At 63.4% G+C, this 27,158-nt stretch overlaps 2 protein-coding genes across 4 annotated transcripts; both read left to right on the top strand.

The window, feature by feature from the left end:
- Nucleotides 1-1,301: 1,301 nt before the first annotated feature.
- UBA1 (ubiquitin like modifier activating enzyme 1) lies at nucleotides 1,302-18,497 on the top strand. Of its 2 annotated transcripts, none has more exons than XM_075017402.1 (26): nucleotides 1,302-1,453; nucleotides 8,106-8,222; nucleotides 8,487-8,545; nucleotides 8,722-8,890; nucleotides 9,417-9,551; nucleotides 10,126-10,232; nucleotides 10,372-10,462; nucleotides 10,839-10,971; nucleotides 11,088-11,185; nucleotides 11,468-11,614; nucleotides 11,992-12,168; nucleotides 12,348-12,455; nucleotides 12,746-12,826; nucleotides 13,181-13,336; nucleotides 13,494-13,659; nucleotides 13,953-14,149; nucleotides 14,454-14,518; nucleotides 15,064-15,259; nucleotides 15,342-15,416; nucleotides 15,714-15,903; nucleotides 15,982-16,070; nucleotides 16,331-16,423; nucleotides 16,529-16,720; nucleotides 16,990-17,091; nucleotides 17,574-17,674; nucleotides 17,872-18,497. In XM_075017402.1, exons 1-26 carry the CDS (start codon nucleotides 1,316-1,318, stop codon nucleotides 18,005-18,007), a joined length of 3,318 nt encoding a protein of 1,105 aa, XP_074873503.1. In that variant the 5' UTR covers nucleotides 1,302-1,315; the 3' UTR covers nucleotides 18,008-18,497. The 2 variants fall into 2 exon arrangements, with proteins under 2 accessions (XP_074873503.1, XP_074873504.1); XM_075017403.1 differs by lacking the exon at nucleotides 1,302-1,453 and adding an exon at nucleotides 4,866-4,944.
- A 2,438-nt stretch (nucleotides 18,498-20,935) lies between these two features.
- LOC142025092 (transforming protein RhoA-like) lies at nucleotides 20,936-27,008 on the top strand. 2 transcript variants are annotated; one of them, XM_075017581.1, is made up of 5 exons: nucleotides 20,936-21,091; nucleotides 24,204-24,361; nucleotides 25,385-25,505; nucleotides 25,743-25,873; nucleotides 26,189-27,008. In XM_075017581.1, the coding sequence occupies exons 2-5, from the start codon at nucleotides 24,206-24,208 to the stop codon at nucleotides 26,360-26,362; spliced, it is 582 nt and encodes a 193-aa protein (XP_074873682.1). In that variant the 5' UTR covers nucleotides 20,936-21,091; nucleotides 24,204-24,205; the 3' UTR covers nucleotides 26,363-27,008. The 2 variants fall into 2 exon arrangements, with proteins under 2 accessions (XP_074873682.1, XP_074873683.1); XM_075017582.1 differs by having other exon boundaries at nucleotides 20,964-21,105.
- Nucleotides 27,009-27,158: the final 150 nt, after the last annotated feature.

The raw sequence follows: 27,158 nt of genomic DNA, 5'->3' as shown, positions 1-27,158 counted from the left end.
CCCACTCCTCTCCTGGTGCAGAGACTAGAACCCAGGAGTCCTGGCTCTCCCCTCCCTCAGCCACTAACCTCCACTCCTTTCCCAGAGCCAAGAAAGGAACCCAGGCCTCCTGGTTCCCAGCCCCGATACCTTGCCTCACCAGGCCTCACTTCTGGGGAGAGAGCGCAGGAGTCCCAGCTCCTAACCCTCCCCTGGCTCTGAAGCACCGGAGCTAGGTAGAAAACCCAAGGAAAATCCATGCAGAAATGGTTGACCGGATTAAAAGCTGCCAATGGGGGTCGCCAAGCCAAGTCTGGGGCGTTCAGAGAGACAGGCTGAGTCACAGCAGCACCCCCTGCTACCGTCGCTCCCGGTGGAACGGTTGTTTAAAACCCGGGAAATTCCACTCAAAAAGTGTTTGTTAAAAGGTGGCTGCAGTTGCCTTCTCTGTCTGTCATGGGCAGTTGCTTCACACCAGGGCACAGGATCCTTGCAGACAGCCAGGCCTTTATCTCAGCCACCAGGAAAAGAAGGGGGAGTTGGTGTGTTAGAGTGGGGAAACTGAGGCAGAGAGGTCCAGTGAAGCAGGGGTACGGCTGCCTGTGTGTGAAGCCATCTTGCTTTAGTCACCACACACCTGCCAATTGTGGGAGCGAAGGAGGCAGCGTGTGGGGGTGGGGGCGGGGGCCTCCTCCAGACCCATGCTCTTTCTTTGCCCAGCCCTCCACCGAGCCCTGAAGTACAGCCTGCCTTGGAGCGTGGCAGGGAGCAGGTGCCAACATCCATCAGTGATGCAGTTGCTGTTGATGCTAGGGTGGAACACAAAGGGGCAGAGTTAAGGGGATTGGCATTGGAGACCATCCAGCGGCCTGGTACTCTAGCATGATCTGTTCCCCATCCCTCCTTGCCATAGTCCTCCCTGTCTGTCCCTGTGTCTGTCTGCCCTACTTCTCTCCTGATGTCTGTTCATCCCTGTGCCTGTTTGCCTCCATCTCTATCCCCAACCTGCCCCGATGTCTGCCTGTTCATCCCCATGTCTGACTGTTCCTCCCTGTCTGTCCCTGTGTCTGACTGCCCTTGCATCCCGGTGTCTGCTGTCCTTATGTCTGTCCGCCCCCTGGCCCTCTGTCAGCCTGTCACCCTGTGCCTCACTCCGGTGTCCATCTGTCTCCCTGTCCCTGTCTCTGTCTGTCTTCCTTCTGTCCCGCTGTCCGGCCGTCCTCGTGGTTGACCCCCAATCCTCGCGTCTGTGACTACAGCCCCCAGCAGGCGCCGCGCGGCCGGGCTGGACCATGCTGCCAGCGGGACGGGGGCACGCGGGCTCGGAGCCACGCGGATGCGGGCTGGGGGGCGGGCTTGTCCCCTCCGCCCGGGATGGTTCGGTCCCGCGCCCCCGTGCGGCGCGTGGTTCAGCCCGAGCCCGGCGGGTCCATCAGCGGCGGGAGCGGCGCGCGGGGACGAGAGAGAGAGAGGGGTGAGCGGGGGGGCGGGGGAGGGGCGGGAGGAATAGGAGGGACGCAGGGGGAAAGGGCCCGGGGAACTGGGGTACAGGGGAGAGGGAACTGCGGTGCACGGGAGGGGGAGGAGTCTGGGGAGGGGCACAGGGGGTGCAGGGCAGGGGGAAGGGCACGGGGAACTGGGGTGCGCGGGATGGGGGAGGGGCGCAGGGGGAAGGGCAGGGGGAACTGGAGTGCACGGGAGTGGGAGCAGTCTGGGGGGGTGCAGGGCAGGGGGAAGGGTGGGGGGAAGGGCACAGGGAACTGGGGTGCAGGACAGGGGCGTGGCCGGATGGCTGTGGGACCCTCGGAGGTTGGCAGCGATGGTTAAGGGGGGATGAGGAGGGGGCTACTTATGGGGTAGATCATGAGTTGGGGGTAGCAGGTAGAGTGGGGGTTGAAGGGATGGGACCCTTGGGTGGAGCATGTTGGGGAATGTCAGGCAGCTGCTGATGACAGGAGGACGTCGGTGCTGGGGGACCCTGGGGATTCCCAGCAACTGGGGAGAGGAGAGGAGAGTGGGGGGCCTGCAGGGTGTGGCTGGAGGAGAGTGGTGGAGGCACTGTTGGGAGGAGGGGAGCTAGGAGGCATGGGGCAAAGAGGGGGAACTGACCATGTGACCCAGATGTTTTGCTATTGGGCTGTGAGGGGCAACTCACCTTTCTGTGCTGCCCCCCGCCCAACTGGTCTGCTCCTCTTTGTTGAGGGAATCCTTTGTGCCTCTGCTGCTCTGGGGGGCTGCTTTGGCTGCCCCCCCAAGTCTGACTCTTTGCTGAGAATCAGCAATGCTCTGCTCATATCTAGCCCCTCACTCCCTGCCTCGTGGTTTGTCATGTAATGGTTGAGGGCATGCTGGGCGCCAGGACTCCTGGGTTCTCTGGCTCTGGAGGGTCTAGTGGGTTGGGGGGGGCCTGGGAGCTGGGACTCCTGCATCTCAGGTCTCCCACATGTGGCGTATGCTTGTGCAAAAAAGTCCCCTCTTTCTTCCTCAGTTTCCCCACTTCCATGCCCAGCTAGCTTGTCTCGCCCTTGGGCTGGTCTGGGGTCTGTGTAACCCTTTTCCTGGTGGTCCTTGTTTGAACCTTCCCACGAATGGCTTCGTTGGCTTGGCATGGGCTGGAACGGAGCTAAAGAGGTTCGTTTGGTTTTGTGAATGGCCTGATTTCTTCCTGGCCCCCCTGCGCATTCCGATGGCCCTGGTTGCTCGCTGGAGCTCCGAAGTGGCACCGCGCAGAGTTGGGTTGGGGAAACAAATATGGAGGAGGAGATTCCCTCTGCGCGGGCCGGATTTAACCTGGCTGAGGAGGGGGAAGCTGAGCGTCCTGCCCGCTCGATTATCAGTGCCCGCCGGTGCGTAGCTGATGTTTGCTCCTAGATGTGATGCTCAGTGTGCAGGAACACGTGGGACGCTCTGGTGGGGCGGTTGAGACAGTTGCCCAAAGGGCCTTTGGTTAAAACAGCAAAGTGGTTTCTTGCAGCCAACAGGGAAAGGAAAAGAAACTGGAGCTCAGAAATTCCACATCAAAAACTTAGTTACAGGTCAAAAAAGATCCCCTAGGGAAAGTCAGGTCTGGGGAAGGGGACCAAAAATACAGCCGCCACAGGGAAATCACAGCAGAAGACTTGAGGGTAGCAATTGTTTGGGGTATGGCAGGAGCTGGAGACCCCCACCCCTGAGCAAATCCCATGGAAGATCAAGGGGCAGGGCCCCTGTTGTGCTGAGCATTGTGCTGACTGACTGAGATCAGGGCCCCTCAAGGTGCTGAGCACTGCCCAGACCCTGGCTGAGATCAGGGCCCACCCCCTCCTCCCATCATGCCAGGTGCTGCCCAGACCCCAGCCTGCCTGTGTAGGTTATTCCCAGTACCTCCATGTGTGCAGTCCTGCCTGAGCTCCTGACAAGAAGAGGGACCTTTGATGCCCTCGAAGGGGGATGGACTTCCAGGCTGCAGCAGGTGTTAATCAGTGGGACTCATGGCCACTGGCTATCATTGGTGTCAGGACCCGTCCCCTCCCGATCAGCTCCCAGGGCAGCAGCGTGGCCAGAACAGCTAATCTGGGTGTTGCTGGGGGAAGTCAGCGGCATGTGCCAGGGGTGTGAGGCTGGCTGGTCTGGTTGAGGGGTCTTGGGTCTGCAGATTGAATGACGTTTATATCAGCTGTAGGGGGAGGACGGGTGTATCCCCCGCCGGCCTGCTATGGATCCAGGGCCATAATCCTGGCTGATGCCTTCTAGGAGCGATAGTGACCCTCTGCCCTGAGCTAAAGTGGGGAGCAGATAACAGGTTTGGGAGCAGATAACAAGAGTGGGTTTGTGGGTTCTTCTCCATCCCCTCAGCAGTTGTCTCCCCAGAGCTTGGTGCAGGGTTCCAGGATCAGTCCCACCCAAGCTGCGGGGGGGAGTGGGGGAAGAGGGAGGCTCATCCCCTCCAGCTGGGACACACGTGTGCCAGGGCTTGGCCAGGCAGGGTCATGCTGGCAAGCTGAGCCAAAGGCCCTCCTGCAGCATGCAGGGCTTGAGCAGCGAAATCCGCAGGCCCAAGATGCCATGGAGGTGAATTGAGTGTGTTGGGGCCAGGGCTCCTGGCTCTGGGAGGGCGGTTAGGTGTCGGGGTTAGAACGGGGGCCGGGGCCAGGTTCTCGGTTCTCCCCTGGCTCTGCTGTAGACTCTCCATGCTGGTGTAAGCCCCTTCCTGTGTGTCTTGGAAGTGTGCACTGCTGGGGACACAGCCTGGGAGCACCACCCTGTCTCACGCTATGGGGCCAAAAGCAGCTGCTGAGCTGTTCCCACTGCGGGTGTGAGCCCTCCCTGCTCCCCCACCCCCCCAGCCAGGAGCTTGGGGCTTGAACTGCACCGCCCCAGGCGGAGCCATTGAGGCCGGGCTCTGAGGCTCGCGGGTGCAGCGGGCGCAGGCTGAGCGCGTGTGGGGTAGCTGGGGGCGTGCGCCGGTGTGGGGGAGGGTGCAGGCTGTGGGTTTGCTCTGTCCCGTGCATCCCACGTGGTGTCTGAATTTAACGAATGTCACTGAGATTAGTGGGGGTGAGGGCCACGGTGTTGTCCCCGGTCTCTCCCCTCCCCCAATCCCTCACCCACACCCTGCCCCCTCCCCTCGCCTCGCCTCGCCTCATGGGACAGCCGAGCGGGCGTGGCTTCCCTTCTGCATTATTCATGAGGTGGGCGGGGCACGTCGCCATCCGGGCCCCTCGGCTCCTCTCCCACATCCGGGTGCCCGCTGCCGGTAGCGGGCGCGTCAGGGTCAGGGGGCGGGCCGCGTCCTTTGTCGGCCAATGGGCGAGCACCGTCCGCAGCGCGGGCCGCGTAGGTCGGGCCGGACGGCCAATGGGCGGCGGGGGGCGGGGCCTGGCGTGCGCCGTGAGCGGGGGGTTTTTGTTCCGGGCCCGGCAGCCGCCATCTTGTGAGGAGCCGAGCGGGGGAAGCGAGCGGGGCCGGGCCGGGCCAGCCTCATTGGTAACCGAGCTCCTCCCCCGACCGGGACCACCCCCCCCGCCGGCGCCCCGGGCCCCGCCCCCGCCTCGCCCGGGCCCCCGCTGAGGGAGGGCCCCGCAGCCCGGCGCCGGGGGCGGGGATCCCCGTAGCACAGCCCCGCTGGGGCGGGGAAGCAGCGCCCGGGTGTAACTCAGTGTCTGGGGCGGGGGGAGCGGGACGCCCCGGCTCTTCCCCCAGCGGGGAGCAGACGGGCCAGCGGGAAGAGCCCCGGTAGCCGGCCCGGCCGGTGGGGGGGGAGCTCGGGCGGCCGTTGCTGGAGCAGGAAGCGCGACTGGGGTAGCGACATCGCTGCCTGGCAGTCTGGGGCCGGGGCCCGCTCCCGTAGTCGCTTGTCCTCTGAGTGTGCCGCCGCCGGGCGGGGGATTGCCCGAGCCTGGGGCAGGCAGGGACCAGCCTCTAACCCAGCCCAGGAGACGATGCCCCTTTGCTCTCTCAGAGCCTGTGGGGGGCAGGCTGGGAGCTGGGGAGGAGTCAGAGGACACCCATAGGTGGGAGAGGGGCAGTAAAATCCTGGCGGCTGAGTCAGCCTTACCTTGGGGCTGTGGCCCAGTGAGCTGGGGGCTCACTGCGCTGCCGAGCCAGCTGCCTGGCTGCTCCGGCTCCCCTCGGGCTCCATCCCCCCGGCTGGCTGGCTGGGGGCAGGTGACCCCCGTCTGGCTTCATCCACCCCTAAAGCTTCTCAGCTCAGCGACGGGACAGTGAGCGCGACACCACTGAAAGGCGGGGGAGCCTGGGAGGCTTGTGGGGACAGAGCTGAGGGCTGGAGCAGGCTCCATGGGCCCTTGTGAGGACAAGGCAACTTCTCCTCCAGTCTCGGTATCAGGTGCCCTTGGCCATGTCGAGAGTTTGATTGTTACAGCTGGCTGGTCCTTCTGTGCGCCTCTGGGGTTGGCCGTCGCCTAGCCGTTGGCCAGGTGCTCCCTCCTGGCTTTCAACCTGGCCTCTGGAGCAGCCCTGTCAGCCACCCCTGTGCCAGCTCACGCTGATTTCGGGGTCCAAACCCCTCCAGGCCTCCTGCTTCATCCAGTGAGCTCTGCCTGGCGAGACCCACTCAGCCAGCTGCCTGGCTTGAGACAGTCTCCTCAGGGACTGGACCCCCCGATGCCTTTCCAAACTGAGCAGAGAAACCGCTGTGATCGGCCACTGTGAAACCAGGCGTTGAAAGTTCCCTCTTCTCCCATCTGTGCCTGAATGCTCCCAGGCGCCACCACCGTCGTGTGCCTTGGCTCAGGGCAGAGCACATGCGTGTGGCTTGTCTTGGGTGGAAGCAAAGGGCAGGGTTAGTGTGGAACCCTTTGGGGCCAGTCCTGGGGCCAGCTGGTAAGGTGTGTGCGTTCGTTTCTCTCCGTTAGATGTGTGGAGCGGGGCCGTAGGCTTGTCAGGGCTGCATCCATCCCAGTGTCCTGTCTCTCAATCTGGTCTGCTGCGTAGCCCTTCCCTGCCCCTCGGTTACACAAAAACCAACCCGCTTTCGGCCTCCCTCAGGTGTGCTGCTGGCCTGTCTGGGACCCCTCCCAGGAATCCTCCCCCCCTCGGGAGCGAGCTGGGCCTCGGGGTTGAAATGGGCTGACTCACCACAGGAGCGAATGGGGTGCACAGCTCTGAGGCTGCTGGCGCTCGCAGAACCCCTGGGAGGCAGCCAAGAGGAGCTGGTGGAGCTCTGCTCCGGCCCTGATAGTGAATTGAGATTAAGATGATGGTGAACGTAAAGGACTGTGCAGAATACTTGGGATGAACTAAAGATGATGGGGAGGGCGGGGGAGGGTGATGTGAAGCTTTTAATGCACGTATGGGGGAGGGAGGAGGAGTTTTCAGCAGCCTCTGGGATGAATGGTCCAGCCCCAAACCAGTATTTAGGGAGCTCTGAATGAGCCCTGAAATGCGGCCGCCTCTGGGCTGGGGCAAGGCACCTTGGGCTCTGGCAACCTCTCCTTGGCTTGGGGGGACTGGCATGCCGCTGCCAGCGGAGGTGTGGCTGTGCCAGGTATTGTTGCTGTTACTTGGGAACAGGGTTACAGGAGAAGCTGGGGTTCTGCCAATGTAAGGGGGTCTGCCATTGAGGGTTTTGCTCCGACCTGACAGCTCTGCCTTCCCTGGCTGGTAAGGGACCCAGCAGCAGGAGATGTGTGGTGGCAGAGAGGTGACTTTTCTCCCTCTTGGGACCACTGCTGGGATCCTGCATCTGCTTCCGGCGAGGCAGATTTCTCTGGCAGAAGTGCAATCTCCACTTCACTGTCTCTGGCTCTCGTGAGCCCCCCGGGACTCCTTCCCATCCTGACCCCAGCTGTTATGCTTTTCTGGGTCTCCTCTTCCTATGTAGCATTATGGGCGGCTGTTCCGCAGTTGCCCTGGCCCAGAGGTGGCTGCATCTTGCCTCAGGGCTGAGTGCACATCCTCTGTGGTGGGATTGTTCCGTCCGGGTGATAATCAGGCTTTTCCTAAAGCGCAGTGTCATGCTAACTGGCCTCCAGGGAGAGCAGGCGGGTGAGGCGAGGCAGGGCAGGGCAGGGCAGAAGCAGAGTTCAGCTTGGCCCGCCATTGGGGGAAACCCCTTCCGGGAGCCGAGGGACCGTCCCTGGGTGCAAGCCACAGGGGTGGGAAGCGCTGCTCAAATCCTGGCACCTCAGGTCCCCTTGCAGTTGCCTGCCTAGGCAGTGGTGCTGTCAGATGCCCTGGTATAATGCAGGGGCTTGAGCCAGGATGCCTGGGTTCTCTTCCTGACTTTGGGAGGGGATAGCTTGGGCGCCTCAGCTCTTGGCAGGTGGAAGCAGGTTTGGGGTCCCCACCCTGAGGGTGCTGAGTTCTTGGCCTGCCCAGGGCAGGGCTGGGCTCTGGGAAGCTGGGCTGTGAAGTGAGTCATTGTCCCGGCTGACTCACCGTGGGTCGACCTGGCTCCTGGCACAGGGCTCTGTAGAGAGGCTCTGGGAACAGGCGCTGTCATGGCTGTGGCACTTCTGGGGGTGCAGCTGATTAGCAACTGCTTGGGAAACCCCTGTAGCACCCGGCCCTGACTGCCAGGGGATAGCCCCCCAGCCCTGTGCTGGCTATGCTCAGGTAGCCAGTAGCCAGGGTGGGGGTGTTCATGGGCCATGGGCAGAGCTCTGACCCCTCCTGCCCCCCAGATGTCCAGCTCGCCGTTGTCCAAGAAGCGCCGCGTGTCTGGATCTGAGCCGAAGACGGGTTCGAACTGCTCCTCTGGCAACGCCGTTCAGAGTGACCCGCGCGCAGCGCCCACCAACGTGAGTCTGGGGGTCCCGGCCTCGCCTGTTGGGCACCCTCCATGGGGGAGCTGGGGGCTCCCAAGTGCCATGTGGCTGGTGGGTTTCCGAGGTGCTGCCCAGGGCTCTCGGGCGTTCGGAGCAGATCTCCGTCTGCCCTGTGCTGGGGGCCCCCAGATCAGAGCCTGGGGCACACGCCCTGCCCCTCCCACCCCCCGTCGGGGTGAGACCTGTTCTTCCAACCCCGGCCTGCCCTGCGCTGACCTCTGACCTCTCTGCTCACAGGGCATGGCTAAGAATGGGAGCGACGCTGACATTGACGAGGGCCTGTACTCCAGGCAGCTGTAAGTACCAGCCGGGGGGTCCCCAAGGCCTGCCCAGCCGCTGGCTCCCCAAAGGGCTCCGTCGGAACAGCCCTGCAGCAGATCCCCTCTCTCCTGTGGGTATGGGAATCAGTGCAGGGCCCCCAGAGCCTGGGCCACCTGCCTGCCCACCCAACCTTCCCCCCTTCCCTCCACAGGTACGTGCTGGGCCACGAGGCCATGAAGCGGATGCAGAATGCTAGCGTCCTGGTGTCCGGCCTGCGGGGGCTGGGTGTGGAGATCGCCAAGAACATCATCCTGGGTGGAGTCAAGTCAGTCACCCTGCATGACCCCGAACCCACCCAGTGGGCAGACCTGGCCTCCCAGGTAGGTGGGGGCAGGGTGTCCCCTCTGTCCCAGCCCGTGGCCCGGCCCTTCCCCCTCCCAGGGTTCCCCTTCCCTGACGCCCGCTAGTTGTGCCCCTCTCCCGGCATGGGGGCCTCGGAGGTGTAGTGGGGAGACTTCTTGCCAAGCCTGGAAGCTGTCAGGGCCAGTGGGGGCAGCTGCATCCGGCAGTGAGCTGCCCAGATAAGCCTGAGTCCCAACCCTCTGCTCCTCCTTGAGGTCACCTCCAGCCCTGAGCATCTTCCTCCCCCGAAACCTACCTCACTGGTTCTACCCCAGCCCAGAGCCCCATGCCCCAAACCCCTTGGCCCCATCCCACCCCAGGAGCTGTTCTGTGCACTGCTTTGAAGGGGGCGTGTCACACAGTGCCTCCAGACAGGTGTGCAAAATTCCTTCCATGCAGGGTGGAAAGAGTTAAGGGCACCTCTGGTCCTGCTCTGCCCCCCAGTCCTGCTCGGGCTCCCCTCCCCTTCCTTCCCCCTGCTCAGCATCCTGCCCTGCTCCCCAGTTCTACCTGCGGGAGGAGGATGTGGGGAAGAACCGGGCTGAGGTCTCCCAGCCGCACTTGGCTGAGCTCAACTCCTACGTACCTGTCAGCGTCCACCCTGGGGCCCTCACCGAGGACTTTCTGAGCACATTCCAGGTACGTGCCCACCCCTCGGGGAGCTCGGATGCCTGGGTCCTCTACCAGGCGGGCGGGGGGTGGGGAGAGTGGGGTCTAGTGATTAGAGCTAGGGACTGGGAGCCAGGATTCTTGAGTTCCATCCACATGCGTCTGTTAGGCACCCGTCTGTGTGTGTCTCCCTCCTGTCTCGGCAGCTGGTCGGGTTGGAGACCCAGAGGTTTGGGGTGGGGGGAGCGGTGGGTCACCTCGGTCGCTGCCTGTGGGGGCCGGGGGGGCACACCAGTGCCCAGGGAGGGTTAGGGGCCACAGGCAGCTCTGTGCAGGCTGGAAGATGGCAGGGGGGTGCAGGCAGCAGGGGCTCTGGGTGCAGGGCACAACAGGCAGGAGAGGTGCAGGTTGTGGCTGGCGGGGTATCTAGGTGGAGCGGGGCACTGGTTGGAGCTGGGGGGGCTGGGGTGCAGGCTCAGGATGGGGTGTGGGCCAGTGTTAATGGCCTCCATGTGCTGGCTGGGGAAGGTGCGGGGGGCGTCTCTGTTATGGGATGGGCGAAGCCGGGAGCCCAGGCCGGCACTGACGTTCTGTGTGCCGGCAGGTCGTGGTTCTCACGAACTCGCCCCTGGAGGAGCAGCTGCGGGTCGGGGAGCTCTGCCATGCCAGAGGCATCAAGCTGGTGGTGGCTGACACTAGGGGGCTGTTTGGGTGAGTGCCCCCCCGCCCCCGTGCTCCTCATGGCTTGGTCGGCAGAGGGCAGCAGCCTTGTCTCCCAGGCACCGGGAGGGGGCGCTGCCTGGCAGGGAGGGGCTGGAGCCGGTTCCCACATTCCCCTCTCTGCCCACAGCCAGCTCTTCTGTGACTTCGGGGACGAGATGGTTGTAACAGACACCAATGGGGAGCAGCCCCTCAGCGCCATGATCTCCATGATCACCAAGGTAACAGCAGGCAGGACCCCTGGGGTCCCCTCCAGCCCTGAGAAGCAGTGGGGGCTGGTGGTTAGAGCTGGGGGGCTGGGCTCCTGCGTTCTCTCCCAGCTTTGGGAGGTGAGTGGTGTGTAGTGGTTAGAGCAGGGGTGCCAGGAGTGGGAGTCAGGACTCAGGGTTCTCCCCTGGCTCTGGGAAGGTGGTGGGGCCTGGTGGTTGCTGCGGGTGGCTGGAGGCCAGAACTCCTGGGTTCTCTCCTGGTGGTTGCTGCGGGTGGCTGGAGGCCAGAACTCCTGGGTTCTCTCCTGGTGGTTGCTGCGGGTGGCTGGAGGCCGTGGCACCTGGTTTCATGCTGGTGCCGCTGGCCTCGCCCCCTGTGCCTTGGCAGGGCTGCCCCGGTGAGGTGACCTGCCTGGATGAGGCTCGGCACGGCTTTGAGAGCGGGGACTTCGTCGCCTTCACGGAGGTGGAGGGCATGGAGGAACTCAACCGCTGCCCCCCCATGGAGATCCAAGTGCTGGGTGAGAGGCGAGACCTGCCTGGGGCTGGGGCGCTGCGCTGTGGGGAAGGGGTTGGGGCAGGGAGCACCATTCCTGGCCTGTGCACCCCCCACTGCTGACTCCCTCCCTTCCCGCAGGGCCGTACACTTTCAGCATCGGCGACACCAGCAGCTTCTCCGAGTACGTGCGTGGGGGCATCGTCTCCCAGGTCAAGATGCCCAAGAAGATCAGCTTTGTGAGTGGTGGGGCACCGGCACCGTGGGCCAGGTGGAGCTGCTGGGTAGGCCCTGGGCACTGGCTCTTCCCCCAGGGACTGGGATGGGCAACGTGTGCTGATCTCTGTTGCTGCTGAACATATGCCCGTCATCAGTAGGGTTCAGAGTGAACGGCGCTCAGTGTTCCAGGGGCAGGTCTGTGGCTCTGCCTGTCAGCATGAGCACGGGGCCGGGCTGGAGGGCGTGAGAAGATGCGGGGGGTGGGGCGTTCCAGCTGCCCCTCACCCCTGCCCTCTCTGCAGAAACCCCTGAGCGTGGCCCTGGCCGAGCCTGACTTCGTGGTGACCGACTTCGGGAAGTTTGAGCGCCCGGCCCAGCTGCACCTGGCCTTCCAGGCCCTGCATGACTTCCAGCGCCAGCACCAGCGCCTGCTCCGGCCCCGCAATGAGGTAGGGTTGGGCCGGGCCGGGGCCGGGAGCAGGGGGCCTGACTCCTGGGTGCTGTGTCCCTCGTCTCCCCAGCTTCCCCTTTGCTGGGACAGCAGCCCTGCCTGTATGGGCCGGGGCCTGTGCCAGGGGGGCCTGCGCCCTGCCCTCTGGCTGACGCATGTGCCCTGGCGGCATGTTTCGCTGGCGTTGGTGCACGCTTGCTCGTGCCTTGGTGCACACAAAAAAAATATTCCGCACAGCAATGGAAAAGGTTAGAGAAATCACTGTGTGACCTGCCCTCCCCCAGCTGTGTCATGTCTCTACCCCTGCGGGGGCCCTCTGAGCATCCCGTCTCCCGGTTCTGGGGTGGGGCCGCCACGTGACTCCTCTCCCTGCAGGCGGATGCGGCCGAGGTGCTAGCGCTAGCCCGGGCGCTGAACGAGCAGGCCGGGCCGGCGCTGCGGCAGGAGGAGCTAAGCGAGGGGCTGATCAAGGAGCTGGCGTACCAGGCAGCCGGGGACCTGGCGCCTGTCAATGCCTTCATCGGGGGGCTGGCCGCCCAGGAGGTCATGAAGGTAGTGCTGGGTACCCGGGGTGGGGAGGGTGGGGCCTGGGAGCCAGGACCCCCCTCGGCTGGGCAGACAGTGTGGCCCTGGGCCCCACTATGCAGCACAGCTGGGCTCAGTGCCCTCTGAGGCTCCATGAGGCCCTCGGGGAGCTGGAGCCCCCCCGCCAACCCTGCTGTGTGCCCCAGGCTTGCTCCGGGAAGTTCATGCCCATCAAGCAGTGGCTGTACTTCGACGCCCTGGAGTGTCTGCCCGAGGACAGCAAGGAGGGGCTCACGGAGGAGCAGTGCCGCCCGGTGAGTGCTGGCGGGAGCTGGGGCTGGGGTGGCACTGTCAGAGGCCAGGGAAGGGGACCCAGCAGTGGGTTGGGAGCGGGAGAGGGGAACCTGGCACTGGGGCGGCAGTGGGTTGGGAGCCGGGGAGGGGAGCCGGGCAGTGGGTTGGGAGCAGGGGAGGGGAGCCTGGCACTGGGGCGGCAGTGGGTTGGGAGCAGGGGAGGGGAGCCTGGCACTGGGGGGGCAGTGGGTTGAGAGCCGGGGAACTGAGCCGGCGGAGCCGGGGTGACTCTCTCCCCCTCGCCCCCCAGAGGAACAGCCGCTACGACGGGCAGATTGCTGTGTTCGGGGCCGACCTGCAGGCTAAGCTGGGCCGGCAGAAGTATTTCCTGGTGAGTGTGGCTGGGCTGTGCTGCAAGCCCCCGGCCTGGGGCATCCCCCAGCGCTGCGGGGTCCCAACCGCCCAGACCGTGGCCCGGCCCGGCCCCACCGGCCGGAACTGGGAGTGTGTCGGGTCTGGCGCTGCACAGTGCTGGGGCAGGTTATTTCTGACAATGCCCCATGTTCCCAGGGCACTATCTGGGTGTGGGTTCGAGGGGCTCCAGGGAAGCGGCTGCAGGCGGCTGGGCCTGGCTCCTTCACGCCTGGGACTTACTCACAGCTGGGGTCTGGCCCGCAGACCTGCTGCCCCCTTCCCCTCGCCTACCTGGCCCCCGCTGCCCCTCACCCATCTGTCCCCCACCCAGGTGGGTGCTGGCGCCATCGGCTGCGAGCTGCTGAAGAACTTTGCCATGCTGGGGCTGGCCTGCGGGGATGGCGGGGAGGTGACAGTGACCGACATGGACACCATTGAGAAATCCAACCTCAACCGCCAGTTCCTCTTCCGGCCCTGGGACGTCACGGTGCGCAGGGGCTGGGGGGTGCAGGGGCAGGACTCCTGGGTTCTGTCCCTGGCTCGGGGAGGGGAGTGGGGACTTGTGGGCTAGTGTGAGGGGTGTGGCCAGGACTCCTGGTTCCGTTCCTATCTCAGGCTAGTAACTCTGGGTTCCCCGCCCCCAGAAAATGAAGTCTGACACGGCAGCAGCTGCAGTGCGGCAGATGAACCCCAATATCCACATCACGAGCCACCAGGATCGCGTGGGCCCCGACACGGAACGGGTCTATGACGATGACTTCTTCGAGGGCCTGGACGGTGTGGCCAACGCGCTGGACAACGTGGACGCCCGTGAGTGGCTCGCGGGTGGGGCTGTTCCCTTGTCCCCCCTGTCCGCAGGGAGCTGTCAGCAGCTTGTGAGCCTGGTGTGTGTGGCTGTACCCAGGTGCCCTGCTCCAGAGGTGGCTGCTTCTCAGCCCCGTGGAAGCCATTCCTGTGCTGCATTATATGTGGCTGTTCCCAAGGTGCCCTGCCCCAGAGGTGGCTGCATCTCAGTGCCAGGCAAGCTGTCCCAGCCACACTTGCTCTGATGCTAAGTTTCCTGCCCTCTTACGTGTTTGCTAACCCCACGTTCCCATCCCCAGGGATGTACATGGATCGCCGGTGTGTCTATTACCGGAAACCCCTGCTGGAGTCGGGGACACTGGGCACCAAGGGCAACGTCCAGGTGGTGATCCCCTTCCTCACAGAGTCGTACAGCTCCAGCCAGGACCCGCCTGAGAAATCAATCCCCATCTGCACCCTCAAGAATTTCCCCAATGCCATTGAGCACACGCTGCAGGTGAGGTTCCCACCCCTTGGGGACTGGGATGCTGCTGTAGGAGGGGAGTGGAGGCTAGTGGTTAGAGCACAGCAGGGCTGGGAGCCCGGATGCCTGGGTCCTCTCCCCAGTGCTGGGAGGAGAGAGGGGTTCAGTGGTTAGAGCACAGGAGGGCTGGGAGCCCGGACGCCTGGGTCCTCTCTCCACTGCTGGGATGGAGTGGCCAGTGGGGAGCCAGAACCCTGGGGTTCTTCCCGTGTGGGGGCAGCTGGTGTCTCATGTGTCTGACTTCCCTTTGCCCTGGGGCGACTGCTGTGTCCCACAGTGGGCCCGCGATGAGTTCGAAGGGCTCTTCAAGCAGCCGGCAGAGAGCGTCAACCAGTACATCTCGTGAGTCGGGGGGGTGTCTGCCTGCTGTGCCGCGGCTCTGCCCTGGGGCGGGGGGGGGGTGTCTGTCTGCTGTGCCGCGGCTCTGCCCTGGGGCGGGGGGGGGGTGTCTGTCTGCTGTGCCGCGGCTCTGCCCTGGGGCGGGGGGGGCGTGTCTGCCTGCTGTGCCGCGGCTCTGCCCTGGGGCGGGGGGGGGTGTCTGTCTGCTGTGCCGCGGCTCTGCCCTGGGGGCTGGGGGGGGCGGTGTCTGCCTGCCTTGCCGCGGCTCTGCCCTTGGGGGGGGGCAGGTGTCTGCCTGCTGTGCCGCGGCTCTGCCCTGGGGGCTGGGGGGGGGTGTCTGCCCTGCCGCGGCTCTGCCCTGGGGGCTGGGGGGGGGTGTCTGCCCTGCCGCGGCTCTGCCCTTGGGGGGGGGGGGTGTCTGTCTGCCGTGCCGTGGCTCTGCCCTTGGGGGGGGAGGTGTCTGCCTGCCGTGCCGCGGCTCTGCCCTGGGGCGGGGGGGAGTACAGGTGGGCTGTCCCTCTGAGCCCTGTCCTCCCCCCCGCCCCCAGAGACCCCAAGTTCATGGAGCGCACGCTGAAGCTTCCAGGCACGCAGCCCCTGGAGGTGCTGGAGGCTGTCAACAAGAGCCTGGTGAGTGAGCGGCCCCGGAGCTGGGCCGACTGCGTGGGCTGGGCCTGCCGCCACTGGCACTGCCAGTACAGCAACAACATCCGCCAGCTGCTGCACAACTTCCCGCCCCACCAGGTGAGCCCCGCCCCGCACCCCCGGGGAGCCAGCAGGTGCTGCGCCCCGCCCCCCCTGACCCTGCCCCTCTGGTGTGTTGCAGAAGACCAACTCCGGCACCTTGTTCTGGTCAGGGCCCAAGAGATGCCCCCACCCCCTCACCTTCGACGAGAGCAACGTGAGTAGGGGCGGCGGGGGGGACTGGGGATGACTCCCCTCTCCTCTCTCTCTCCCCCTCCACCCCGCAGCACGTGGGGTTGGGGTTCACAACCCATTTGTCCTCCCACCTGGACAGGGAGACAGGGCAGCTGGGCCAGGGTGACGGGTCAAGGCAAATGTTCGCCCCCCCAGCCCCTGGAAGTGGATTGCAGAGGGGATCTGTCCCCGGCTGATACACGCCCCGGCCCCGTGTGGATCGTGGATTGAGTGTGCCATCAGTAGGGCTTAGAGTTAACGCTCTCTCCCACCCTTGCAGTCCCTTCACATGGATTATATTGTGGCAGCAGCGAACCTGTTTGCCCAGACCTACGGCATCACGGGCACCCGGGACGTGGGCACCGTGGCGGAGCTGCTGCGCCAGGTGCAGGTGCCAGAATTCACGCCCAGGTCCGGGGTGCGGATCCACGTCTCAGACCAGGAGCTGCAGAATGCCAATGCCTCCATCGGTAAGAGCAGGCCGTGGCATGGGCTGGGGTGTTTGCACGTCCCTGGAGCGGCGCTCACAGGCTGTGCTCTGCCCCCAGATGACAGCCGACTGGAGGAGCTGAAATCCAGCCTGCCCAGCCCCGAGGGCCTGCAGAGCTTCCGCATGTACCCTGTCGACTTCGAGAAGGTGAGCGCGTGTTGAGGGGGGAGTTGCAGGCTGAGTCTTGGGGGCGCATGCTGCAGGCTGAGCCTGGGAGTGATCCCCAGCTTTGTGCTGCTCTGCCGGGTGATAACACTGTGCTTGTTCCCTGACTGCTCTCCAGAGGTGGCTGCATCTCTCTTCCAGGCAAGGTCTCCCTCTCCCATGCTGATATTACGTGCGGCTGTTTCTCTGTTGCCCTGCCCCAGAGGTAGCTGCCTCTCGCTCTGACCCTCTGTCTGTTTCAGGATGATGACACCAATTTCCACATGGATTTCATTGTGGCAGCATCAAACCTTCGGGCTGAGAACTACGACATCCCGCCCGCTGACAGGCACAAGGTGGGCAGTGGCAGCTGCTGGGCCTGGGTGGTGGAGGTGGTGCAGGGCAGGTGAGGGGATGGACAGAGGCTGTGCTACACCCTGACTTCTGCTGCCCCCACACAGAGCAAGCTGATTGCTGGGAAGATCATCCCAGCTATCGCCACGACGACAGCGGCTGTGGTGGGTCTGGTGTGTCTGGAGCTGTACAAAGTGGTGCAGGGTCACAAGCGGCTGGAGTCCTACAAGAACGGCTTCCTCAACCTGGCGCTGCCCTTCTTCGGCTTCTCCGAGCCCATCGCCTGCCCTCGCAACAAGGTGGGTGCAGGCCCCCTCTTACAGCCAGCATATCCCCAGCCCATCACCTGTCCTGAGAACATGGCTTTGGGAAGCTGCTCTCTGTACCTCTGGCTGTCTCTGTGCCCCACCACAGTGGGCAGGGCTGTGGGATGGGCGTCCCACTGTCAGGCAAATGCCCCCATCACCCCACTGTGCATGCAGTAAGTGGATGTAGTAGGGGCCATGGGGGGCTGGCTTCAGGGTACCCCCCAAACTGGGCGTCTCTGATCCATCTTCCCTTCCCCCAGTACTACGACATCGAGTGGACACTGTGGGACCGGTTCGAGGTTCAGGGGGTGCAGCCCAATGGGGAAGAGATGACGCTGCGCCAGTTCCTGGCCTACTTCAAGGTGAAACTGGGGAGGGAGTTGTGGGTGTTTATCCCCCTCCCCTGGGATCACTGTGCAAAGGGGGTCTGGGGAGCTTATAGAAAGGGGATGATGGTGTCTGACCCCCGCAACCTGGGCAAGCACTGGCTGGGGATCCCCAGGCTGGCAGAGGCACTGAGGAAGGGTGATACATGGAGCGGGGTATGTGGGTACTGTCCCCTCCCCGTGGCTGGGGATCCCCGCGGTGGTGGAAGGAGGGTGCTGATCAGGGCAGGAGGGAGCAGGTCTGTGGGTGCTGGCCCCCTCAGACTGAGCAGTGGCTGGAGATCCCCATGGTGGCGGAAGGAGGGTGCTGATCAGGGCAGGGGGGAGTGGGTCTGTGGGTGCTGGCCCCCTCAGACTGAGCAGTGGCTGGAGATCCCCATGGTGGTGGAGGGAGAGGGGGCCACTGAGTGGGGTGTGTGGGTGCTGACCCACCCCCCCCCCGCCCTGTCCACCCGCAGACTGAGCACCGGCTGGAGATCACCATGCTGTCGCAAGGCGTCTCTATGCTCTACTCCTTCTTCATGCCGCCCGCCAAGCTGCGGGAGCGCCACGACCAGCCGTATGTACCCGGGTTGCCCGCGCTGGGGCTGGGGCTGGGGCTGGGGCTGGGGCTGTCCGCTGGGTGAGGGTCCCCCTCCACCTGGGACGAGTGGGGATGGGCACTCCTGGTTTGAGGGCTCGCCTGGTGGGTTTGGCTCTGGGGAAGGGGGGTGTCCTCGCACCCCCCCCCCAATTACCTCGCCTGCCCCCCCCCAGGATGACAGAGATCGTGACCAAGGTGTCGAAGAAGAAGATCGGGCGTCACGTCAAGGCCCTGGTCTTCGAGCTCTGCTGCAATGACGACAACGAGTGTGACATTGAGGTGCCCTATGTCCGCTACACTATCCGCTAGGGGCGGAGCCTCCCATGCCCCGCCCCTCACCTCACTGGGTGGGGCCTCTCATGCTCCACCCCTCGGTTATAGTGATGCAAAACATGGACTAAGGGGGATCCCTCCACGGAACTGGTCTAAGATTCAGGGCTGGGGAGGGGGCCTGTGTCCCTCTCTGCTGGGTGCCCCTCCCCCACGGTCCCGTTCATGTTCCTGAGGCGCTTTAACCCCGCCCCCTTACTGTTAGTCGTGTTGTCTTGACTCTGCCCCCCACACTACCCCCTCCTCTGTACACGCTCACTTGCTCACCCATGGGGGAATGGGGCATCTCTTGCCCGGCCGGGCCTGTTGTGTATTTGGGGATGGGGGACAGGGGGCTTCCCCGCCCCCTGCTGCTGGAGCCAGCATCCATCTGTCTGTCTGCTGCTTGCCTGGCCAGCAGCAGAGGAGGGGGGTTAGTGCAGAACTGGTGAGAGGATCTTACTGAATAAATAGACGTTTGCAAAAGCTGCCAGCGCCCCCAGGCCTGCTCTTTGGTGGGATGTACTGGACTGGGGCCTGGGCCAGGATCGTCACCCCTTGGTGTTCTGTGCATCCCGCTCTTGCCAGCGGAAGGGGAAGCCAACTCCCAAGGCAGGGAGCCTAGGTTGGGTGCACCTTAGCCTCCCCTTTCCTCCAAGCAGTAGCCTGACTCCCAGCTGTGTTCCCAGCACAGGCCTGACCCAGGGGCTGGTGGGGCACAGCCTTTCCTCTCTGCAAAGTTAGACCAGGGCGTGGGACTCAGGTGCCCTCGCTCTCAGCCCGAACCACTTGACCCTGCTTCCTTCCCAGCAACGGCCGAACTAGGGCTGCCCCTTCCGCCGGACTCCCTGGGTGGAAGCTTTCGCATGGGCTGGCTCTCCTCTACGGCCGCCAGCTGCACTGTTTCTACCCACCAGCAGTGTTCCCTGTAAGCTGAGCGCTGAGGCAGCCACCTAGGAGAGATCAGGTGCAGCCCAGCTGCTTAGAGTCCCACAGCTGGCACTGCAGGTTGCTATGGGCTGTGCACATCTGCCTTGGTCCACAGAACACTTTTTTCCAGCCCTGAGCAAAATGAACTGTAGGGACCGTCGTCTTTCTCCAAGCCAGCCTGCACTGGGCCCTCCTGCTCAGTGCCTGCCTCCCTTTCCAGCCTGCTCCAATTCAGACCTGCTTGGGGCTACTACTCAAACCCACCCAGCTGCTGGTCTGAGCTTCCAGCTCCCCTCTGCCAGGTCCTCAGGGCTGCTGCTGCAAGGAACCATGGGGAAGTGAGTTCCCAGAAGCTTGCTCCAGGGCCCTGTACAATGGAGGATCTGTGGTGTAGGGGCCCAGACTGTGTGGAGTCTTTGCTGGGGTATGTGGGTTGGTGGATTTTCTGGTCTGGTCCCAGCTCCTGTGTTGGATCTGGGGCTGCTCTTGTCTGCTACAGGCTCCTGCTCTTTCTGGGCAGAACTAGCCCCCCTTATTCACCGTCCACTGCAGGGAGGGCAGGGGAGCGAGCTGGAGGCTGATGGGCCCCTGCACTCTGCTGTCATCGTGCCAGGGGGGGCAAGCTTTTGCCTTCTGCGGGCCCAGCCACTGCCTTTCCCAGCCATGTGGCCTGTGCTGGAGTATCTCTCCAAGCACAGTGCCTCAGGGGACCTGGTTTTCCACCTTCGATGCCCCCAGGAGCTGGCCCAGATGGTCCCAATCTAGGAAACAGCTGCATGGGGCCCTGCCTGTGTTCTCCCCCTAGCCTGATCTGTCTCTGCCCTGGCAGTGGGACTCACTCCCTTGACTAGTTTGCCATGGCGTAGAGCCTTCCTGGAGCTGCAGGATTTGGGTCCCGGGGCCACGTGCTGCCGTGGCATCTGGCAGGGGGCTCCTGCTGCAGGGGCAGGGCCACGGCCACAGGTGCAGGATGCCTGTGGTGTGGTCAAAGGCAGCCCCCCCAGTGCTCAGCGCTGGGCTTGTGCCTAGAGCCGGGGGCCCCAGAGCGCAGCAGCTGCCCTTGACCGGCGGCAGTGGGGGGAGGCCCCGGCTCAGCTCCTCGTTAGGTGGGGGTGGCAGGGCCAGGCCTGTGGTGCCCCCATCAGCCTTGTGCTGCAGCATCTCCCCTCGGCCCCCCTCCGGGCAGCCGGCTGTGGGGAGGGCAGCCTGGCAAGGTGCCAAGTGCCCCTCTGCTGAGTCGGGCTCCGTGCCTGGCTTGGCGGGGGCGGGGGCTTTCTGGAAGAGGGGGAAGGGGCGGGGTTTCCTTGAGGGGGCGGGGCTACTCAGGGAAGCGTGCCGGAGACCGGTTTTATTGGGATTGTGGGGACGGGTCATGTTTCCGTGGAAGCCGTTGCCGGAGGCAACTGGGTACCTAGCAGGCGGGAAGCACTGTTATTGGCCTACTCTGCTGTCAGTCACGGGCCAGGGCGGAGCGCGGCAGCCCCAGGCTTTGGGCGAGGTCAGCTGCCTGCCTTTGGCGCTAGCGCTCTTCCTAGTGGCTGCTTCGTGCTATCAGTCAGAGTGATTGGCGCCACGTGGAGCAGTGGGAGACCCGCCCTGCGGCGGGACTGTCCCGGAAATGCCTTCCACCCTCCCTGAGGCCAATCCACTGTCCCTCTAGCTTATTCCTGTTTCATTGGCAAAAGTCCCAGTCAATCATCAGTCGACACCGGCTTGTGAGCCTGTTGCCCCGCCCTCTAACGATGATTCGGTCAACCCTGATTCGGCCAACATACGTATTGGTCCCTCTTCACCGTGGGAGGGGCATTATTACCTCGGCCCTCTCTAGTGGAGCGGTTGGGAGGTGCCTGCGGTCAATCAAGAGAACCAGGACGGCAGACCACCTCCAGCCCCGCCCTCCGCGGGCATTGGCTGGATTTTAGGATATCTTCGTTTCTATTGGCCCAACTCCTTTGCCTGTCATGTCATGGGCGGAGCTTTGAAGCAGGACAGCCTCACTCCCCGTCGGGATTGGCGGTAGTGGGCACTTAAAGGGACTCCTATTGGTCTTTTGAGGCTGTCTGTCGGGCAAGAGGTGGGGCTGCCGTGAGGAGGCGGTTGGAGCGTCCGGGCGGCGGCTGAGCCGGCAGTGGAGGTGGCCGAGCGCGCCCGGTGGTGAGCGGAGTTCGGTGCGGGGCAGGGACCGTGGGAGCCGCATCGCAGCGTCCGGTTCAGCGCTAGTTGTTGGACGGTGGTTGGGAAGGGTGGGGGTCGTAGTGCGCATGCGCCGGTCGTGGACGGTTGGGGGGGTTGTGTGTGGTGGGGGAGGGTCACGCGCCCCGGGGCCGCTCGGCCTATGGGAGGAAGTGGCCGCTGATTGGCTGGGAGCCACGGGAGGGGGTGTGGCCCGGGAGGCACTGAAGGTGGGGGAGAAGAGAATCGTGGGTGCGGTCTAGACTCTTTTCTGCGCATGCGTGACCAGGAAGGGCGGGGGAGCACGAGCCGTTTCCCTTCGGGAGGGAAGGGCGTGTCTATGTGGCAGAGGCTGTGCAGGGGGTGAGCTCTGCGTGGGGGAGGGGCCCCATCTTGGGTCTGGGGCTTGCTGGGTCTGGGTGGTGGGGTGGCCTGGACTTGTCTCGTCCCTCTCCCCTCGTTATCCTGGCTGGGTTCGGACGAGCATCTCCTGTCCTGGCTGGGGATCCCTCAACCTGGGGCACAGGGCCTGTGGGGCGGGGCAAGTCCTGGCCTCTGGGCTGGGTGCGAGTCTCCTCCTCATGTGATAATTCTCTCTGGTGTGTGGGGGCCCAGCCATGCACACCCTGTACCCCCACACTCCTCTCTAGGTGAATTTGAGGGGATGCCGTGACCCCAGCCTGGCTCTCCCTGTTATCCGCTATGGCCTGGCCTTTAGCATTCACTGCTGCACTTCCTGGTGCGTGCAGAAAGACAACTCCCAAGCCAGGGAGACAGAGCGTTTTGGGAGGGCCCCTTCTTGCGATGCCCCTCCCTTGTTCTTGTGGTCCTTTGCTGTTTGATCCACCAGGCTGGACACAGCACCCTTGCTGGCCCCAAAGTTACCAGCCCTCAGTCTCTGGTCCTGAAGACCTTGGTGTTCTCAGCCCTGAATTGGCACCTCAGCTTGGGGCTCGCTGAGTCTGCTGCCCCTCTGTCACCCCAGGGTTCACACTGCTCGTGCCTGTCAAGCCTAGTGGCTGGCTGCTCAATCCAGGTTTGGGTTTGAATCAGCCTCTTGAGATAGATGACTTTATGTCTGTGCCCAGGGGTCTGGTGTCCTGCCTAACGATCCCAGGCTAGGAATAGATGAGGTGAGGGCAGGAGCCTAGGACACAGGTTTTAGTCCCAGCTCTACCACTAACTCCTTCGTGCACTTCTGTGCCTTGGTTTCCCTCCCTGTACAATGAGGTGAGTGCTCAGGATTTAAATCTTCACCAGATCTCTTGGTCTTGATGCTTCCAGCTCCTGTGCCTTGGAAAAACTGCCTTGTTCTCCATCTCTCCTCCGTCCCCCCAGCCACTCCCAAGGCCTAGAAACCTGAATCTTGTTCATTTGGGATTTACTAGCTCTTCACAGGATTTTTTCCTTGCTAGTTCAGCTTAATGCACATAGTGGTGGTTCCCCAGCAGTTCAGACCTCCACCTCTGAAGAGGGTTTATGTTTCACTCTGAACATGGGGACAGAAGGCGGGATCTCGACCAGCACAGTTGGCCTGCGGAACTTGCCGACAGGGGATGTGCATTGTGAGAAGTTCCTGGAGGGTGGAGCCAAGAGTTGGCTGTAACGTCATGTTCCTGGTGCCCCAGATCCTCCAACTGCCACATCCTGGGGCAGAACGCTTGATAACTGCCCTGTTGTACTCATTCCCCTGAAGGTCTGGCACTGTTAGACAGGACTCTGTATTGGCTGGGCCAGTGGTCTGAGCTCATGTTGCTTGTTGTTCCTGTGTCCTAATCTCCAAGTCCTGAAAGCTCTATGTAGGAGAGGCCAGGCTGAGCAGGGCAGCTTGTGTCAGCAGCAGGCTGGTAATTTCAGGGCTGCTGGGAAGGGCTTGTCTAAGTTTTTCCAAGTGCGGCTGGGTGATCCTGGGGATGCAGCTTCACACTCCAACTGTGGGTGTAACTTGCCTGCCACTGAAACTTCCTGTTGCAGCCTGGTGGCCAAAGTGGTGAATCACCCCGGGGCTGGGCCCCTCCTCCCTTAAAAACACAAGGGTTGGGTTTGGCCTGGGACTGCCTGGCTCCGGAAAGCTAGCAGCTGAGCAGTGCAGCTAGGATATGGTAGAACAGGGCTAGATCTCAGACATTAGCACCAGGACTCTGAGCTGTAAGTGGAATATAGCTTTACTTGAGTGCCCTGGCCTGTCTGTGGCTGCAGCTCTGCAGAGGTTTAAACCAGCCACCCCTAGGCAAGTGGGACAGAAATTAGCAAGTTGCTGAGTGACTGTGCCAGTGTTATGGCTGCCAGTAAATAGCCAGCAGCACCTTGTGCTGAGCCTCTGCAGAACTCCCAGGGTTTTGCTGGGGAATCTCCCTGCTCTGAAAGGGGGAAACTGTGGCATAACTAGAGTAGCTAATGTGTAACCACCTGTGGTAAGCAAGAACAGACCCCAGGTCTCTGGAGTTCCATTCCCTACCTCCCCTTCTGTATTTACTAGCTGCACTGCATAGCCTCCTGCAAGTCTGGGAGGAGTGAGGAATTGTTTTGCAACAGATCCCACCCTGGGGAGCTGATAGCTTAATCAAAGGGTAGGAGAATAAGTGGAGAAACTGAGGCACCAGGGTAAGAATTCTCAGCTGCCTAAAATGGGGTTTGGTGCTGGCTTCCCTGGCTTCTGGTGGCTGGCTTGGGGGCCATGGCGTGTGTGAACCTCAGAGCTCTGGATTCCCAGTCTCCAGCTCCATAAAGGCTAGTTTTGCTCTGTCTGTTCCAGTCATCCCTGCAGAACCCGGAGTTGAGCCCGGCTTGTGGGCCGGAATTGCCGACAGAGGAGCAGGGCAGAGGCTTGACTGGAGCTGGGAAGTCTGTGGGGAGGGTGCTGGGCTGGTCAATTCCCCTGTGCAACCAAGCATAGCTCTGTTCCTAGCTGATCACTCCCTGTCACATTCCCCTGGGCTGGCTCCCATGCCCCAGGGAGTGCTCACCTGGTTCTGGTGGCCAGTGGTGGCTTTCCTTGGAGGCATCTGGGCCCTGTGCCTTCCCTGGCACATACCTCCAGTGGGCCAGGCCCTCCCAGTTCAGGTTTGTGATGCATGTCCCTTCCCTCTACCAGAGATGGCTGCCATACGGAAGAAACTGGTCATCGTGGGAGATGGTGCCTGTGGCAAGACATGTCTGCTCATCGTGTTCAGCAAGGACCAATTCCCTGAGGTCTATGTCCCCACAGTCTTCGAGAACTATGTAGCTGACATTGAGGTGGACGGCAAACAGGTACTGGGGCCTGGAGCTGCCTGGGGCAGGTGTTTTACCACAGGGAGCAGAGCTGGGTGGCAGCTGACTGGCTTTGGGCCAGCTGAGCAGGGGGCTAGCTGGGGCCCCCAACACACTTCTCTGAGCTCTACTTGTGGCTTACCTGAGCCCTCCCCTCTCCTCCCTGACCAGGGCTGGGATGGCCGCTTGTCCCACACCCCACCTCTGCCAGATGTGTGGATGGTGGGGATGGCTTGTCCTAGCTGACGTGGGACATATGGGCCTCCTGCCCTGAACCTGAGCAGTGTCCCTTGGAATAGCCACAGCCCCTGCCCCATGCAGCTCCCTACAATTGATGGGCAGGGAGCAGTGTCAACAGGGGCTTGCATGGCCTGAGCAAAGTCTGCCGAGTCTGAGATGGTCACCAGGGGCCCTCGTCTCCCTCCCTGGGGGCACCGCAGCAGGTGGGGCGGAGCATGCCCTTGCCTCACCCCCAGCTGCCTGTGCAGCCTGGCCCTCTGCTGGGCAGCCCTTCCTGGGACTCAGGGTAGGGGAGAGGCTGTGCTGTGACGCATGGCTGAGCAAGGGAGACTATGGAGACACAGAACAGCCAGACTAGAGAAGGAGGGCTTGGGGTCCCCCTGAGCCAGTGATAGAGGCCTGGGGGGTGTATGGAGTGTTTGACCTGGGGGGTGCATCCCCAGGTGGGGGACCAGGGCTGGTCCTTGGCTCAGGGTTTCTGGAACACTCGGGACTCTGCTGGGGGAAGCTGGCTGCAGCCCATTAGCATTGCCGCTGTCCTGAGAGCAGGCCAGCCAGTGCTGAACTCTGGCCAGTGGGTTGCTGGCGTCTGCAGCTCAGGCCCCGCCTGGAGCTTCTGCTCTGCATGGTGGTGGCTGCAAGCCCTGGCAGGGTGCCCAGGAGGGGTGAGAGGAGCAGTTGGCTGAGAACCATGGCAGGTCTGGCCAGACCAAGCGAGTGACTTCCCAGTGGGAGCTGGAGCCTGTGGCCATGGGGCTGTCAGTTACCACCAGGTCTCCGCAGGTGGAGCTCGCGCTCTGGGATACGGCTGGCCAGGAGGACTACGACCGCCTGAGACCCCTGTCCTACCCCGACACGGACGTCATTCTCATGTGCTTCTCTATTGACAGCCCTGACAGCTTGGGTGAGTGCAGGGCACCCTGGGGGGACCGGCTGGGTCCCCACCACTGTGGCCACAGCCAGGATCTTGGCATGGGCAGAGCCTGCCCTGGCACATCTAGCCAAGAGGCTCGTGGTATTGGCTCCTGCCCTAGCCACTAGGCACCACTCCCTTCCCTGCAAATGGGGGGAAGGCGCAGCCTGGGGAGCAGGGCTGGGCAAGCAAGCTGGGGCTCTGGTGCTGATCCTGCTCCCTGTGCAGAGAACATCCCTGAGAAGTGGACCCCGGAGGTGAAGCATTTCTGCCCCAATGTGCCCATCATCCTGGTGGGGAACAAGAAGGACCTGCGCAACGACGAGCACACGCGCCGCGAGCTGGCCAAGATGAAGCAGGTGAGTCCCCGGGCCGAGCCAGAGGCAGCCCCCCCAGCAGCCCTGAAGAGAGTGCCTGCCCCTCCCCACCCCCCCCCACCCCCGTTCATCACTCCCCCATCTAACCTCTGGCTCCAGCTGGGCTGGCTGCACTGGCTCTTGGCCTGCTCTAACCTGCCAGACCCCCACTGGGCCCCCAGCACAGGACGGAGCCCAGGAGTCCTGGTGACCAGACCCCCACTGTGGGGGGGCAGGGGAGCCCAGGAGGCCACCTGGGTCCCAGCCCCTGCCCTGTGTGGGCAGACCTGGGCGCTGAACACTGTTGGTGCCCCACAGGAGCCAGTGAAGCCGGAGGAGGGCCGGGACATGGCCAACCGCATCAGCGCCTTTGGGTACTTGGAGTGCTCGGCCAAGACAAAGGACGGGGTGCGCGAGGTGTTTGAGATGGCCACCCGGGCTGCCCTGCAGGCCAAGCGCGGACGCAAGAAGACCTCCTGCCAGCTGCTGTAACTCCTGCCCGGCCTCTGAGCCCCCCACAGAGGGGTCAGGGCCTTTCACAGCCCCAGAGCGCCTAGGGTATAGCCTCCCAAAGCCACGTGGGGCCCAGCCTCCCTCCAGCCCAGCCATGGGGGCCCAGCCTCCCTCCGAATAGGGCAGGGCTGCCCAGGGCGACTCCACTGCCTCCTGGCAGCTCTGCCCTGCCCTTCCTCTTCCCCTCAGGGAAAGCCTGACCTGCAGGGGGCAGGGGCCCTGCCCTGGGGGAGCCATTGCCGCCTCCTGTGGGGTACATTGTGGCCTGGCCACCCTGGGGGTGGGGTAGCACCGCTGGCTGTCCTCTGCGGGCTCCGCTCACAGGGCGGCTGGGCGCACGCTGCCCCTGGTGTACAGACTCCTTCCTTCTCCACTCTCTCCTATTTATCTCTTGCCAAGCGGGGACCCCCCTCCCCAGAGAACTCTATATTTTTATGCAGAGGCGCTGTGGGCCGCCGTCCCCGAGCAGGGCAGCTGGCTCCCCCAGGCTCCTCCACCTCTGCCAGTGCCACAGGCAGGGCCCTGCGGGCGCCCAGCCGCTCTGTGCTCCTGGGGAAGCTGGTCGTTACTTTTCAACTGTACTTGAAAAACAAACAGCTCTGTAATAAATTTGTAGCGATGTTTAGTAGGGGGTGGCCTGTGTGTGTTCCTAGCTCCCCTCCTCCCCCAGCTGCGCCCCCCCAGGGTGGTGCAGGCCCTAGCCCCTCAGCTCTATCCCCGCTACCCTGTTTGGAGGCAGAGGACAGGACAGGACAGGCCCTTGAAGTGACCTTCC

This window comes from Carettochelys insculpta, chromosome 22, assembly GCF_033958435.1.
Source record: "Carettochelys insculpta isolate YL-2023 chromosome 22, ASM3395843v1, whole genome shotgun sequence".
NCBI classification, from domain to species: Eukaryota; Metazoa; Chordata; order Testudines; family Carettochelyidae; genus Carettochelys; species Carettochelys insculpta.
Note: the sequence above shows the minus strand (reverse complement) of the source record. Positions and strands in the feature narration are given on the sequence as shown.